Raw genomic sequence first — 16,702 nt, forward strand, 5'->3', positions numbered from 1 at the left:
CTATTAACCACCTGTTGCTTGCCATGAACTTGGCTTGGGGTTTCCCGTACTTATCCTTAATATCTTCATAAATACTTCTTGCTTTTGATTCCAATGGACTCAGGGGAACTTGATTCTGAATCTGATTTTTCATCCATATTATTAAAGCTGTTCCATCTTTGATATAGCCCCTGAACGCTGTTTTGTGATCACGTTGATCTTAAATGCATTGATCCTTTAACATACTCTTTTATACATGCATTGTCCTTTAAAATAGTATTCATTGTTGAAGCAGCAAAATTAATTCCTTTGCAATAAATGACAAACTTTGTGCTGCTTCGTACTTTGTACTTAATCATTTTCATCTTAATTTCTAAATCAATTTTGTTTCGTTTTCTAACACTGCCAGCACTTGCACTTTCCGTTAGTCCCTTTCTCTTCACCATTGTAATAAGTAAATAGGAATGAAGAGAAGATTCTGAAAATTTATTTATGTTTTTTATGTGATTGAATATTTCAGTGAAGGGGAACTCATTTCACCATAATACTGTAACGCAAAAACCCACAGAATTCCAATTATCGGTATTATCGCAAATGCAATAAGATTGAGTTTACCACCTGTTTATAATAAACTGAGCTAAAAGAAAGGCCCAATAAACGGGAAAGTGTAAATTTTTTTCATTGTTTTATGGTAGTGACATCCAGAAATGTGTTTTAGAAAAATATCATAAAGGTGTTGAAAATTGATTCTTATAACAGAATATATGATAATAATGAAAATGTAGTGCAATTTCCATTATAAAAATGACCTTTTAGAGAGATAAATAGCTTAGTAATATAGCAAAATTTAACTTCCAAGGACTTGGAATGAATTACAAAAAAAACCAAAAAAAAAAAAAAAAAAACCAATGTGTTATTGGGTTGACATCACGATATTTTCACAATACTTCCATTTATCCCTACAGATGCAAAATACATTTCCATATTTTTTTCAGTTTCCAACGGCCGGCAAAAACTTACGTAAAATCAAATTTACATAAGTTGGGGAGTTCCTGTACTTTAAATTTAAAATGTATATTTAGTTACTATTCTTCACTTCCATTTTAGAATTAGCTGTCTCCTTTATTGGTCTAAAGTTAAAATAAGCTCAAATGAATTTAGAGAAGAATAAACTAGTTGGACTAATGGAGTTAAGATGCAGGTTGTATACAACTCACAAACAACTCACATCATATAAAGAATAAATGTAAAATGAATAAATTTAAAAATACTTGGAAAGATAGATAGAGAAATTTGGCCAGCAATGCATCTCTTCCAGAGAAAGTTAGAAAGCACACCACTGGCAGATGAAGAACACAGCATTTTAATAAACCCTTAACCCAGAAAGGTCTAAGCTGAGTGCCTGCAACCACTACACTATGATAACCAGTAAGCAAACTTATTCCTCACCAGTGAAGCAACTGAAGCTGTGAAGAAGGAACTTCAGAAATGTTCTTCCAGTTATTTCTTTGTACTTGGTTTTGTGGCAGACTTTCATTTCTATTTCAATACACAGGATAACTATAAGTTACAGCATTTGAGGAGACTATGCTGACCACACCTTTTTTGGGAACTATTTCCATACTTTATCAATATTTTAGTAGATAATTTTGATTTTATTCATTTATTTCCTTTTTGCAGTACAGCCAGTCCTCGTATAGCACGTAGTTGTGTTCCTAGAAACCCTCGTGCAATGCAAAATCGTGCAATATAAACAACGGGCCCTATGGGAAAAATAGGGTTAGGTGCCGACCACCCAAGATTGAACACACATTTGTAACCAAAACATTACCAAACACAATAAATAATCGTAATAAAATATTGCTAATGCTTTTTCTTCTATCGTAAGCAAACTTGTTTTTGTTTGATTTTCTATCCAAACAAATGACAGTCGTTCCATCTCTTCCAATTCTTTGTCTTAATCTAATGGATTTTAATTACACTTTGAGTTGTTCCTGCTATCAAAGTTGTTTTTATTTTCTCTGCATTCTTTGTAACTCTCGGCGTTGCCTCATTTAGATCTGTAGCACGTGCAATATCACATGGTCTTTCATTTCACCCAAAGCGTTTCACAATTCAATTTCATATTTTTTTCTCTATCGACAGAGACGGACTGGCCATAAGCCTTACAGGAGAAACCCCAGTGGGCCGGAGGCCAGTGTGATTTTGGCCATAAACCATAGTATGAGGCCACTAAATTTTTCCGGGTAAGAATTTTTGGCCCAGTCCACCTCTGTTTATCGATATTGCTTTTCTTTTTCTCTCTGAATCTGCAGTGTCTTCACCAGGACACTTCCTTTTCACACCTTTTAAGTATTTTACTCATTTTTAGGGAATAAAGCACAATTACAAAACGAGGAGGCACGCTTGATACACATAAACAAGGCTGTGCGCATGTAGCAACTGAATAAACAACACCGTAAAGGCAGAGATACACTATTAACACCTCACATTTTACTAAAGCACATTTCTAGGGGTTACTACCATAAAACAATAAAAACAATTTCCAGTTGCGTTCCTGCTAGTGGAATCTGTTATAAACTGGTAGTAAACTCGATCTCATTGCATTTGCGATAATACCGAAAGCTGGAATTGTGTTGGTTTTTACGTTATTATGGTGAAATGTGTTTCCCCTTCACTGATAAAAAAAACATAAATACATTTTCAGAATCTTCTCTTCATTCCTATCGTGTTGCATTCAGTTGGGGCGATTCCGCGTTCGACTGCCATTTCTTGTAAACACAAAGGCAAATCGTGCATAAGCGAATTCGGTTCGTGTTATATGAGATATCGTTCCCCTATTTATAAATCGTGTATGATCGAATTCGTGTAGTGTAAACACGTGTTATACGAGGACTGACTGTATTTGCAAAGCAGTGGTTTATATGCGAGGTGAAAAACTATGATATTAGTTTGACGCTTTCTGTGCAAACCTTTTGGCGTGTCTCATATTGGGTTGTCAACCATCTCAATGATGAGAAGCCAAATGGCTTTTAAACAGTGCCTTCTGAGTGGTGGTACTCAACTGAAAATAAGTAACACTAGACTTCTCTAACAGGAAGCATCAGATGACGCTAAATTCTAAAGAGCAGCCTTTCTACCTTTGAGGTTTCAGAAGTTAAATGCAAAATAAACAAATGAAAACATGCAGCAGAAACTATTTCAATGAAGTAAACAAACTGAGTCATAAACGATTCTTATAATTTAGTCTATTCTTTCCTTTACAGGTGCAATATAGCCGAAGCAGCTTTTGCACCATAAAACCACAAACAACACCACCACCACCACCACCACCACCACCCCTTTCCAAAATTCAAGAGGAATATCTGGATTAATTTCTTCTTGGAACTTTAAAATAGAGATACAAACAGAAGGTGTTTCAAGTGAATGTTACAGATGCTGAAAAATGCATAGTACCAGATTGACCATGGGACAAGAAGAAAAGAATGTTAAAAACAGGAGTGACAACTGGGAAGTGGCAACTGAAGTTTAACATTGACAAATGCAAGGTACTGCAGATGGTTAGTAGTAACCCCAGAGAAACGTACCAACTGTGTGGTACTACATTCAGGGTGATAGAGAATGAAACAGACCTGGGGGTAATTGTGCAGTCAGATATGAAGTTTTCTGAGCAGTGTATATATGCTGCCATAGCAGGTCATGGGGGTCTTGTCAATGATATACAGGAATTTTGCTAGTACAGAAAAGATGATTATCTCCTTTCTATAAGGCAATGGTCAGGCCACACCTTGAGTACTGCTTACAGGTCTGGAGGCCTCATTTTAGGAAGGATGAAGAGTTGCTAGATTGTTGGTGATAACAGAAAAAAGGGTCACATGACTGCCGAGGTCTTTACCGAATGGTCCAAGAAGATATTTGGACAACCTCCCACACCCAACCAATTAGCAACCGAAGAAAACAGGAAGAGAATAACTGATTGCCTTCACCGAATCACAGAAAAGGATGAATCTGTTCCAAACTTACTAAGAAAGACACCTCTAACAGTCATCACAGTTACCAAAGAAAACCCCATGAAAGCCATAAATGAACTTCTTAATAAAGCAACTGTTGGTCCTGACAACTTCTCTCTTTTCATGGCAAAAATCAGCAGCCCTTACACACTTTCAATGAAATCATTCAAAAAGGTACTCTCCCCTGTATATGGAACAGCTACATAGTCAGGCCCATTCCCAAAATAAAGAAACCAAAAAAAGCCAAAGACTATAGACCCATAGCCATAAGTTGCACCATCTTGAAAATTTTTTGAGAAGACTCTTCTCTCAGCTCTCACCCAACACCGCTTCGGGCATCGTCCTCTGCACCTACACTCTGTCTTATCAGGACGATCAACCGTCACAAATCTCCTTGAGATCCTTTTCCGGATGCAGCAAGCTCTAAACAATAAGGAACAGCTCGATATTATCTTCCTAGATATATCCACAGCTTTTGACCATATCTCGATAATGGCTCTGGAACAAATTTTATCTTTCTACTTCAAAATACAAGGCAATCTCCTGAAGATTTTATGTAACATTCTGAAGGAAAGATGCCACATAATCTGTAATGACGATTTTATTGCCCATTACTCCATTTTGCAGGGAGTGCCACAGGGAGGCATTCTCTCTTCACTGTTATTTGCTGCAGCTCTGGAACCACTTTTTGCATCCCATAAAGACAACTTTATTACATATGCTGATAACCTGAAATTCTTTGTCAAATCTAAAGATCTACAACAAGTTAAACAAACAAATCAACAAGCCAATAACACAATAAATGAACTGGAGCATTACCTCAACTGTATTGGACTACGTTTAAACCAAAGCAAATCTGCCCAGATGACAATTACAAAGAAAAAGAGCAGGAACAATATCTCTATGATGGTAAGCAGATGCGAAGGTACAAAGGTTAAATCGCATGTAGACCTTGGCCTAAAATGGAATGAGGGACTAACATTCTCCGAGCACTTTGATTACATCAAAGCAAAAACATATGCAGCGCTCTGGGCTGCCAAACAGGAGTTAATTGGCATTAAAAACCCAGATCTTGTTAAAAAGTATATCTTGAAATGTATACTTCCCATCCCATTATATGCTTCACAGATGTGGTCCTCTGTTCCACCGAGCAACCTGAAAACTTTCCTAAGTATTGAACACTGGCTCTTGAGATGGCTGAACAGGATCTCGAATCACCCATTTACTATCTCTAGAGTCACCCTACTTTCCAATCTCAGCATTACTCCCTGGAAACAGACAATTAACACAAGAAACATTTTCACATTAGCCCAACTGCTACTAACAGGAAGATTAGATGCTCCCAGTATTGACGGCTTGTTTCACTCTCATCGAGAATCCACCAGGATTTCTGAAACAAGACATCCACTTCAAAGCAACTTAAAAAACCTGGACAGCCTAAGTCGCTTTTTTCCAGCAAACACAACAGAACTCTTCAACCAACTAAGAATTGAACCGGAAAAGCTCTGTAACAAAAAAAGGCCTACAGATTGAAAGTCTTTGCTGAATCCTATCATCTCGTAAAACCATAGTGTACAGCCACTCGGCTCAAAAACTGCATTTAATTTTGATCTCTTTTAACTATATATTCTCGGTATTCTAGATGCCAACCTAAGATATGAAAATTTTAAATATTCTATGATGTTCAAAGATGCCAAAAGTTTAAATATTCTATTATAAAATCATAATTACTCATGTATTCCAAAATTTTGTATTCAACCTTTCAGGGTGAACGTCCCATGGACTTTGTAACCTTTTGTTCATGGGTCCGCTTCACACCTTAGATTGTAACTCTCACCCCTTCTAGCCAATGGCTGTCCCAGGGTTGTCTCTTCAACAGAGAAATAAATTGATAATAATAATGATAATGATAATAATAATACTGAGAAGGGCAGCAAAATTGGTGATGGGAACAAATGGGTCCTCTTACCAGAGAGGCTTAAGTTCTGCAAACTGCAGCATCTGAGACTAGGACTTCTTGCTCAGATTATGAACCTGAGGGGCCAAAAATTCAAATCGAGGAAAGACAGTTGTAGAATAGATGTGCAGAAATTTGCCTTTAGCCAAAAGGTAGTTGATTGCTGGAACAAACTTCCATTTGTCGTTGTGGAAGTTGATAGCTGAAATAAATTCAAGGAAGAACTGGACAAACTTTTTGAGTGAATGGATGGGTAAAGTGGAAATTTTTTTTCTTTTTTTCCCGGCTGATACTGTATAAGCTTGCTTTCTTGCATCGTATGCCTCTACTAATGCTAATAAAGTTACCCTACAGAATTCCAAACATTATAGCTTTCAAAACTTAAGTCTCTCTTCATAAGAAAAAACTGCCCTTTCCCAATCTTCTCCGAACCCTCTCCAACAGGGTCCACAACATCTTCCTAAAGTGTAATATTCTAAGCAATAGAATATTACACTTTAGAAATACATCTTAAATATTTCAATATTCAAGATTCAGCCTAACCACTGCATACATAATGCAATAATCACCACTTCATCTCTTTTGGCTAAGTTCCTATATATCACTAACAGAAAAGCATGAGTTTTCTTGTAACGAAGAGGCTCTGAGAGTAACTGTACAATCTGATATGTTTTTTCAATAGTGTAAAGAATGATGACAGTGTTTCCCAACAAGATACTAATGCTCCTAGGATGCGAGTTAGAAATAATGGAAAGGAGGATTCTTTGTCTGTCACACTGATAACAGGGGCATTATCCCAGAACCCAATGTCTGTAAACTAGCTGAGTAATAACAAGTTCTGGATCTTTTTAGAACTGTTTGTTTAAATTAAATATAATTTAATATTCTCCATTTCCTTATTTCCCCCCCAGAGGAGAATAATAAAAACAGTTGTTATATTGACAGTTCGTAAAATCAACAAAAGAACAAAGAAAATTTTGAAAATTTAATATAATTCTACTAATAGTATGATATAATTCAGAATGTGTACTACAATATTAAACAAGAAAATGAAGATTGCATATTCTGCATTGATTGTATGGTGTAGTAAGATTAATTTGTAAATTATGCATGTTCTGTATCTATGTATATGTATACCTACTTGCATATATGAGGGCTGTTCAATGATCATAATTGTTTTTTTTCACAGCATATATTTTAATGGTTGTTTTCAAAGTAGCCCCCATTTGATGAAATGCACTTACTCCAATGTTTCTGCCATTCTTCAAAAACATGGTGGAGGCCATTTTTTGACATGCATATGAGAATCGGCTCCGATGTCTTTACAACTTCTTCTGACAACTGGAAATGTTTTCCTTGCAGCTCCTTCTTTAACTTTGGAAATAAAACCATTCATTACAACTCCTGATAAACCTCCATTTGAACTTGCTGTTGCTCAGGTGTGAGCAGTTTTGGAATTCTGCGTACACAAACACATGCCAATGCAAATGGTTATAGAGAATATCATACATGCTTCCTACTGATATTTTCAACATCTCTGCCAGTTGCCTTACTGTTATACAATGATCTTCTCTCATGATTACAGAAACAATTTATGGTTTCTGTGGTGACAGCAGTAGTTGGACTGCTGATTTTTGTGATTGAATCATCTTTAAACATTCTAAACCACCTATGATTTGTGCTACGTGGAAGTGAAGATTCACTAAAAGTCTCTTTCAGCATTTCAAATGCTTCAAATAATGTTTTCTTGAGTAACAAACAAGATAGTGTGGAGAAGATGACAGCATAAACTTGACTGACCACCAACATCACATGATGTGCACAAGTCAATTGTGCAGTTGATATGTGATGCAGCTTGGTTTGGTCTTAAATTCTGTAGCTCAGCTAGATAATAATTTTTTTGTGAACAACCGTGCTGCTTGCATGGTTGTTCACAAAAAATTACAATCATTCTTTATTGAACAGCCCTCATATATCAAGGCCTAACCACAGATGGGATGAACAGCCTTCATATATCAAGGCCTAACCACAGATGGGAACAATCCTTGCATATCAAGGCCTAACCACAGATAGGGGAACTGGTTTCAGACTTTAAAATAATCTGTCAAATTGCACTATTTCAGTGGATGCGAGTTAGAAATGTGTGTTTTAATAACAAACTGGGAAAATACATGATAGCAGTTCATTCACTTTAGCAGTAAGGCTGCACTTATAAGTTCTAATCCTTGATGAATATCCCTTCAATAAGACTTCTTGCTGAACCACAGTAGATTCCTTTTCTTCATCATTACAAATTTCGGGTTTCATTATGTCTAGAATGAGTTCCTCTTCTTTCATGCATATCCTGATTACACCCAATGTCTAAATCCACTTCAGCATAGCCTTCAGAACACATTTCTCCTTAAGTTTAGGTGATGATGTGCCTCCTTAAAAATTGCTTCGTTAATATTGGACTGTTCTTCAAGATTAACAGAAGCATGCAAAGCTTCATTCACTGTATCATTCAAGGCAAATTGAGAATGTTTTAAGCAGTTGGCAATCACTTTTTTTTTGTTAACCTCATCCAAAGCTGAAACATAAATACATTGCCAGCATTTTGCATGCAATGTCTTTGCATTGTGTTCTGCTCTTGAGACAAAGCACAGTTTTTTTTAACATTCTTAGAAGCACTGGATTAAATTTTGATCAAATGGCTGAAGAACAGATGTCTTATTGGGTGCTATGTACTTAACAATAATTGAACAGGCCATTCACTTAGCAATGAAGGTTGCAGTTATCCACAAACAGCAAAATTATTCTATTCTCTCTGCTCACCTTGTGATCTAAGTCTCTTCTTAAGTCATCATAGATTTTTTGATGATATCCAAGGGCTTTTTGGTGGTTTGCTCAATACGTAGATGGCAATATCTTCAAAACTTTTTAAAGCACTGGTGCATCTGCTTTCCCACTGATCAGTAAAGAAGCTTCTCTGTGTCATACATGTTTGCTTCCAGGAGAATAGCAATCTGTCGTTTTGCTTTTTTTCCCCTTCACCACTACATTTCTCCCTTTAAATGCAAGTGTTTTATCCAATTGTCAGTTCTGAAGATGTTCTGGTCGCATGTCACCAAGACATCTTTTACACCATTCTCTTTCCATTCCCAGAATTAAATTTCCAGAATCAGAAGACTTTACACCTTCAATAGTTATCTGATGCACAAATTATCCAGACTTAAGTTTAAAATGATTTTCGTCCATGATAAAAAAACTTTTTTTGCATTTTTTTGTTTTTCCTTTAACTTGGAAATGCAAATATCGTATGTTACATTTCAAAATGAAAGAAATGTTTATCACTTTTTATTACAATAAAAAAGTAACAAACAAGATAGTGTGGTGGAGATTTTTGGGTCATTATACAGAATTAGTTCATTTTTCAAGGTCATTAAAACAAAAGTAATGTTTATGGGAAATTGGCTGGGACCTGCCACACAGTTCATTATGTGCTGGGATATTAAAATAGGGTCACTATAAACAGCTTTGATTGTATTATAAAATTTATTTTCTTTATATATATTTATAAGTACATATTACATTACAAATAAAAAGATTTATATTTCCATAATCTACCAATGTTTCTTCTACAGCTATGATTTAAACATTGATTAAATCTGAAATATTTGCAAATTTTGTGAAAATTCCTTAAAATTTTGTGCAAATTTTAAGGGCACAAAAGGTGATATAGTTGTACACGTTGGCACTAATAATATTAAGAGTAGGAGACCGGCAGAATTACTTAACAAGTACAGGTCACTGTTGAACAAAAGCCGAGAATTAGGGTTGAATTTGAAAGTGTCTGCAATTCTGCCCAGACACGATAGGAGGGAGTATATGATGAGAGCCTTGTCGATCAATTCGGCCCTGGAAAGATTGTGCAAGGCTCAAGGGGTAGAATTTTTTTCAGCCTGGACTGTACTTGTTAACAGGAGAGATTGCTTCTACAGGGATGGGATACACTTAAATAGAAAGGGTGCAAGAATATTTGCTGATGCTATCGAGGCAGTGTTAGGTGGGTCGGAAAACTGCTAGCTTGGGGGGAGACAAAGACCAATAGATTGACAGTAGCCACTGGCAGAGGTGAAAGAGATTCTTGCACTGCTTCTATTAGAATGAGCAGAAGCCTGAAAAACAAGATGCATGGTATTTCAGAGACTGCTGGGAGCCATTGCGGTACAAGTAAACACATGGGTTGTGTTAGGGTAGCTAAGAATAGAAACAGGTGCAGGTATACTTGCGTGTACACCAATGCTAGGAGTTTAGTAAATAAATTTGATGAATTTGAGGTATTGCTCAAAACATCAAAGGCAGATATTGTTGGGATATCAGAGACGTGGTGTCACACAGATATAAGGGAGGCAGAACTGCAATTTGGGGAGTACAACGTCTACAGAAAGGATAGACAGGATAGGAAGGGGGGAGGGGTTATGCTATTAGTTAAGAAACACATAAAAACCAAGGAAGTGAAGCCAGTCGACATCGCTGGACAGTGCAGTGTTGAGTCAGTTTGGTGTGACATAAGCATTGGGAGATCAAAATTGAGAGTAGGAGTGTGCTGTAGGCCTAATGACTCTGATGAGTATAATAAGGAACTGTACAGGGAAATAGAGTGGGCCAGTAAATCAGAGAGTCTTATAATGGGAGATTTTAATTTCCCAGATATTGACTGGAATTTGGGGGCTGGTTACTCACACACTAGCAGGGCTTTTGTGGATTTATTGGATGATTGTTTTCTACATCAGCATGTTCAGGAGGCAACTAGAGGGAGTAATACTCTTGATTTGATTATCAGCAGTGATTCTTCATGCATTAAGAATCTGCAGATAAATGAACCACTAGGTGGCAGTGATCACAGTGTGCTGAAGTGGGATTTACTGAAAGAGGTGATGTGATTTTGGTTTTTAGGAGCATTAGCAACTAAGGCCATATTGCTCCGGGATATGCGGGGGTCATTCCCAGACCTTTTCCGCATCCTCCGTATTTGGTGGTGACGGGCTCGAACCCCGGTTTAATCAAGAAGCGTGTGCTACGCACTGCTGCTCCTTCCCACCTGGCTACGGAGGCGCCTACTGAAAGAGGTAACTACCATTAGGGGTAAAGGGAAGGGTTATTGCTTCCGTAAAGGCGACTACGATGGACTGAGACAGTATTTAAATTCTATACAGTGGGACCAGCTGATGATGTTACCAACAGCAAATTCAAAATGGGAAGCATTCAAAGAACGTATCTTGGAAGCTACTAGGCTTTACATACCAACTAAGAAATATTGTTCAAGGTTTAGGCCAAAATGGATGTCAGATGAACTAATGAGGCATATGGCAGAGAAGAAAAATGCATGGGATACTTACAAATTAACACATGACACAGAAGCCTATGATAGATACAAGTTGATATGCAACCAAGTTACAAAGGAGGTTAGGCAGGCGAAGGCAGATTACGAGAAATCCTTGGCAAGGGATGCAAAGAAAAACAGCAAAGAGTTCTTTACTTATGTAAACTCTAGAAGGAAGGGGATGAATCAGATTGGTCCACTTGATATTGATGGGTCAACTGTTGATGATCCTGCTCAGGTAGCTAACAAACTAAATGAATATTTTGCATCGACATTCACACATGAGGAGTTATTCAGCAAGGGGAATGCCAGAGGTGTATTCAACTCTAGCAGTAAGCTACAGAATCTTGAAATAACTGGGAGTAAAGTGGAGGAGAAACTGTTGAAGATAAACACAAGAAAGGCACCCGGGGTGGATGGGATCTATCCAGTTATATTAAAGGAGGCAGCAAAGGAAGTAAGCAAACCCTTAGCCATAATTAGAGAGCTTCCTTGGACTCAGGGGAGGTACCCATAGACTGGAAATGTGCAAATGTGACCCCAATTCACAAAGGAGGATCAAAGGCTGACACAAGTAACTATAGACCTGTGAGCTTAACTTCTGTTCCAGGAAAATTAATGGAGGCACTGGTTAAAGAAGCACTGCAGGATCATTTAGACAAGACTTCAGTTATAGCTCAGACACAGCATGGTTTTGTTAAGGGGAAGCCTTGCCTGACCAACTTGATTGGATACTATGATGCAGTCACAAAAGAACTGGATGCAGGGAATAACTTTGATATTATATACTTGGATCTTAGAAAGGCTTTTGATACTGTTGCACATGGAAGACTGCTACACAAATTGGAGCAGTGTGACATTGGAGGCAAATTGCTGCTATGGATAAAGGGGTGGTTGAGTGGGAGAAGACAGAGAGTGGTAATCAATGGACACTGCTCATCGTGGACTAATGTTATTAGTGGAGTCCCTCAGGGCTCAGTGTTGGGTCCATTATTGTTTTCTGTATTTATAAATGATATTGATGATGGTATATCAAGCTTAATGTCCAAGTTTGCAGATGATACAAAGGTTGGCAGGGTTGTCAAGGACACTACTGACACTACACTGCTGCAACAGGATCTGGAAAGGTTGAGCAGATGGGCTGAGAGGTGGCAAATGAAGTTTAACATTGACAAATGTAAAGTACTACACATGGGAAACAGCAACCCCAGAGCAACGTATCAACTCTGTGGTACTACACTGACAGTGGTAGAGAATGAAAGGGACTTGGGGGTGATTGTGCAGGCAGATATGAAGTTCTCTGAGCAGTGCAGACGGGCTGCAAGAGTAGCTCATGGAGTATTGTCAATGATATACAGGAATTTTTCCAGCAGGGATAAGGAGGTGATTATTCCATTGTACAAAGCAATGGTCAGGCCACACCTAGAGTACTGTATACAGGTCCGGAGGCCTCATTTCAAGAAGGATGTAGAGCTGCTGGAACGAGTACAGAGAAGGGCAACAAGATTAGTGAATGGAACAAATGGGTGCTCTTACGAAGAAAGGCTTAAGTTTTGCAAATTACAGTGTCTGGAGACTAGGCACCAGCGAGGTGATCTGATAGAGGTGTATAAAGCCTTGAATGTTTTAAGCATGCTCAATGCTGATGGGATTCTTCCTCTAGCTCAGAAAAATCACCTGAGAGGGCATAAATTCAAATTGAGGAAAGACAGATGTAGGATAGACGTGCGGAAATTTGCCTTTAGCCAGCGGGTGGTTGGTTGGTGGAACAGACTGCCATCCCTTGTGGTGGAGGTTGATAGCCTAAATAAGTTTAAGGCTCAGCTGGACAGGTATTTTGAACGAACAGAGGGGTGAAGTGGAAGTGGTTTTTTTTTTTTTTTTTTTTTTGGCTGATGCTGCATAAGCTTGCTTTCTTGCATCAAATGCCTCTGCTAATGCTAATGCTAATAAGAATTCTTAGATTAACACAGTTATACATGCTTTATTTTAAAATAAAAAAATCTTCAAAATTCACAAATACTATCAAAATACTTGTAAATTTGCACACATACTATTTCTTAAACTAGTTTTATACAGGAAAAGTCATTTTGATTTCGATGAAGGGGGGGGGAGGGGTTAGAAATAGGTGAAAAGAGGCCATTGGGTTCAAAAAAGGTTGAGAACCACTGTTCTAGGATTATTGCTATCCAGATGCAAGATAATGAATGCAGTTTCCAGTGCCATTTTTCAGTTCATCCAGATAATTCATCTAGGGCTTAATGAAACATCCCCTAATTAATTTCACTACCACCTTGCCCACCTTTGTATCATCAGTAAATTTAGGCATTAAACTTGAAATCAACATCTTCAATAGAAACAGTAAGGGACCAAGAACTAAACTCTATGGGACCTCAATCATAATATTAGTCCATGAAGAGCAGTGGCCATTTATAATTACTGTTTCCTATCATTTAATCAACCCTTTATCCATAGTAGTAACTTGCTTTTAATGCCACATTGCTTCAATCCATATGACAATCATTTATGTGGGCTATATCAAAAGCTTTACTGATCTATAATGATACAAATTTAAGAACATCTCAAATTGTGATCCAGATCTAAGTACACCCCAAATCGTGATCCAATCCCAGAGACTGGCGACTTGGAATGTACTCATAAATAAACTAAAACAGGAATTAAAAACTGCAAGTTTATGATCATATGTTAGAGCCCTGAACCCTATTCATTCAGTGAATAGGGTTCAGTAGTCACTGGGATTTACTGGCTTTCCTCTGAAATCATTAGACACTGCTGGTCATTTTTTTTTTCCTAACCAGTTAACCTTCAGTATTCTATCAGAGAGCAATGGAGTCATTCAGAGTCTTAGCATCTGATTATAGCCTAGCAGTTTTTAACTACCTTAAGTAGTTTTTGATTTATTTCTGGGTATATACTTAAAATACTTAAAATTGTGATACAGTCCTACTGGACTGGATCACAATTTTAAGTATTCTTAGATTATGGCCAATCTGTTTTAAGCTAAATAAGACCTTTTTCATTAGGCTCCATTATAATATCCTGTAGCATCTAACAGTTCACAGGTGGTTTAGTTTGATTTTTCATTGAGTAATTTCAGTTGCCACTGAGGATATAATGATGCCCAATAACCACAAACTAGTTACACACTAGATAAACTGACCCACTGTCATGTAATTCATTAGAATTCATTCATTAATTAATAAGATAAGATTCACTGATCATCAGAAATCTACTAGTCTTATTCTGTCATAAGGAAAACTCAATCTAATATATGAAACAAAGTAATCGACAAGAGCTAAAATATACCTCTCCAACTTTCTTACATGTGCTGAAAGATTTTCTTTTTCTTGAAGGATCCTTTGAATTTCATCCCTCAGATTTTGTGCTTCCTTTTCCTAAAAAATGGATATAGCATTATAAAAATAACAGCAACAACTTTGGTAATTTGAAAGGGGCATTTAATCTCCTACTGTGCATGCACGTGCACACACACACGCACGCACCTTGCCAGCAGGTGAGTTTGGTGTACACCAATCACTATTTAGTAATTTTGGGATAAAAGCTCAGAGATAGTTTAAAATGCTGCAATATATAATTTTATTCCTTATTATGACAATACATTGGATAATAAGAACTAATAATACCATTGGTGACAACAGCCTTATTAACCAAAAAAAATTATTTCTTGACTACTTCATTTCCAGTGCACATTTTAAATGCACTGGAATTCAGTTCCAATGCAGAGCATGACAAACAAAGCTCTACAATAAATGAACAGAGGAATGGGTGGATGGCACATTGTACAAAAAACATGGAACCATAAAGAATTTTTTTTTAGGCCATACTTCTCCAGTTAAAAAAAATAATAATAATTAATGATATACCTCAAACTGAATACCATATTGAATTATGATAAATATTTTAACTTAAGTAGTACAAGTATGCTCCAAGACGGTTAAACGAAACTATACAGTCCTGATTCATTCAGGACTATATAGTTTATTATATTTTGGGCATGTTCAATTATGTTTCTAAAATTAATTGCATTTTTTTTCTTTTCAGATTAACAGAAGTGAAAAGTAAATAACTAATTACTTTGTTACCAATTAATTAATCATATATAAAAGTAATTGTTTTCACTTCACTGTGCATACTTCATAATGCATACTTCAATATCCGCTCCACATTTTCTAACACTTTGTAATCAAACACAAAATGTGATACATATTTCAAGCTCTGCAATTTAATAAACTAAACAGCAATAAGTATGATGTCAACCATCTTGTAATGCAGTTTACTTATTTCTTTCTGGATTTCAATAACAATTTATCACATTTTTGTTATGATTAATATAATAACTAAATAGTATTAATTCATGATCATATATTTAGTACACTGATAACATGAAAAACATGTTTTCAAAAGTAACAACTTATGTGAAAATGGTGAATATTTCATTTCTGCACATCTGCTAAATCACCAGCATATGGCAACAAACATAATATCAGAGCTTCAGCTGTAATATATGGTACGTAAATAGCATATGTGATATCAGTTGACAAAATACTAAATGGATTTCTATTTGTCCAATTTTAATGAAATTTGGGAAGGCTCAACAAATCCTTCCACTGGGAGTCAAGATATTACATGCAGACAGACATGGTGAAGACAATTGAGCTTATGCATATATATATTAAGAAGTTGAAGTAATGCAGGACCATATAAAAGGGTGGTATCAAAAAGTTCATACCCTCATCTAGAAATAATAGCCCTAGAAAGATGAAACTTCACAGGAACTTTAATCCTTTTCTATGTACTCTCGATGTAGAGTAACACATTTCTCTCATCATAGAAGTCCACACTTTTTGCCCAAAACTGCAATTCCACTTTATTGATGACCTCCTGAGATGAACCAAAGCGGCGTCCACGCAATGGTTTCTTTATTTCCCGAAACAAGAAGTCTGACAGTGCTAGGTCAGGAGAGTAGGGTGGGTGCTGCAGTAGTTTGAAGCCGACTCTCGCCAACTTTGTTGCCCGAAATTGCTTCTGCAAAGGCATCAACAATCTTGGAATCCATCATGCAGAGACCTTAGACATGTGTAGATGGTCATGTAAAATGCTGTGGGCAGACCCATAACTAATTCCCACTGCATTTGCAATTAAATGAATTGTCACACGTCTGTCACTCAGCACCAGCTGCTCAACCTTTGCAATCGTCTCACTGTCTGTGGATGTTGACTTCACTAAGTTATTAAGTTGACTTCACTAATGTTATTAGTGAAGTCAATAAGAGTTCCCAGGGTTCAGTGCTGGGTTGACTGATATGATACTGATGAAGATATATCAGGTTAATGATACCGATGAAGTTAA

General features: G+C 36.9%; 1 protein-coding gene across 1 annotated transcript in view; it reads right to left on the minus strand.

The window, feature by feature from the left end:
* The window catches only part of LOC150078878 (RAB11-binding protein RELCH homolog), a 450,480-nt gene that overhangs the window by 340,820 nt on the left and 92,958 nt on the right, over positions 1-16,702 (minus strand). Inside the window, exon 6 of the mRNA XM_090382879.1 lies at positions 14,639-14,727. Within this exon, the coding sequence (XP_090239005.1) occupies positions 14,639-14,727 (89 nt within the window). The remainder of the gene's footprint in view (positions 1-14,638; positions 14,728-16,702) is intronic.

Source organism: Mastigoproctus giganteus, chromosome 10 (assembly GCF_048544385.1).
Source record: "Mastigoproctus giganteus isolate SK-2022 chromosome 10, ASM4854438v1, whole genome shotgun sequence".
NCBI lineage: Eukaryota > Metazoa > Arthropoda > Arachnida > Uropygi > Thelyphonidae > Mastigoproctus > Mastigoproctus giganteus.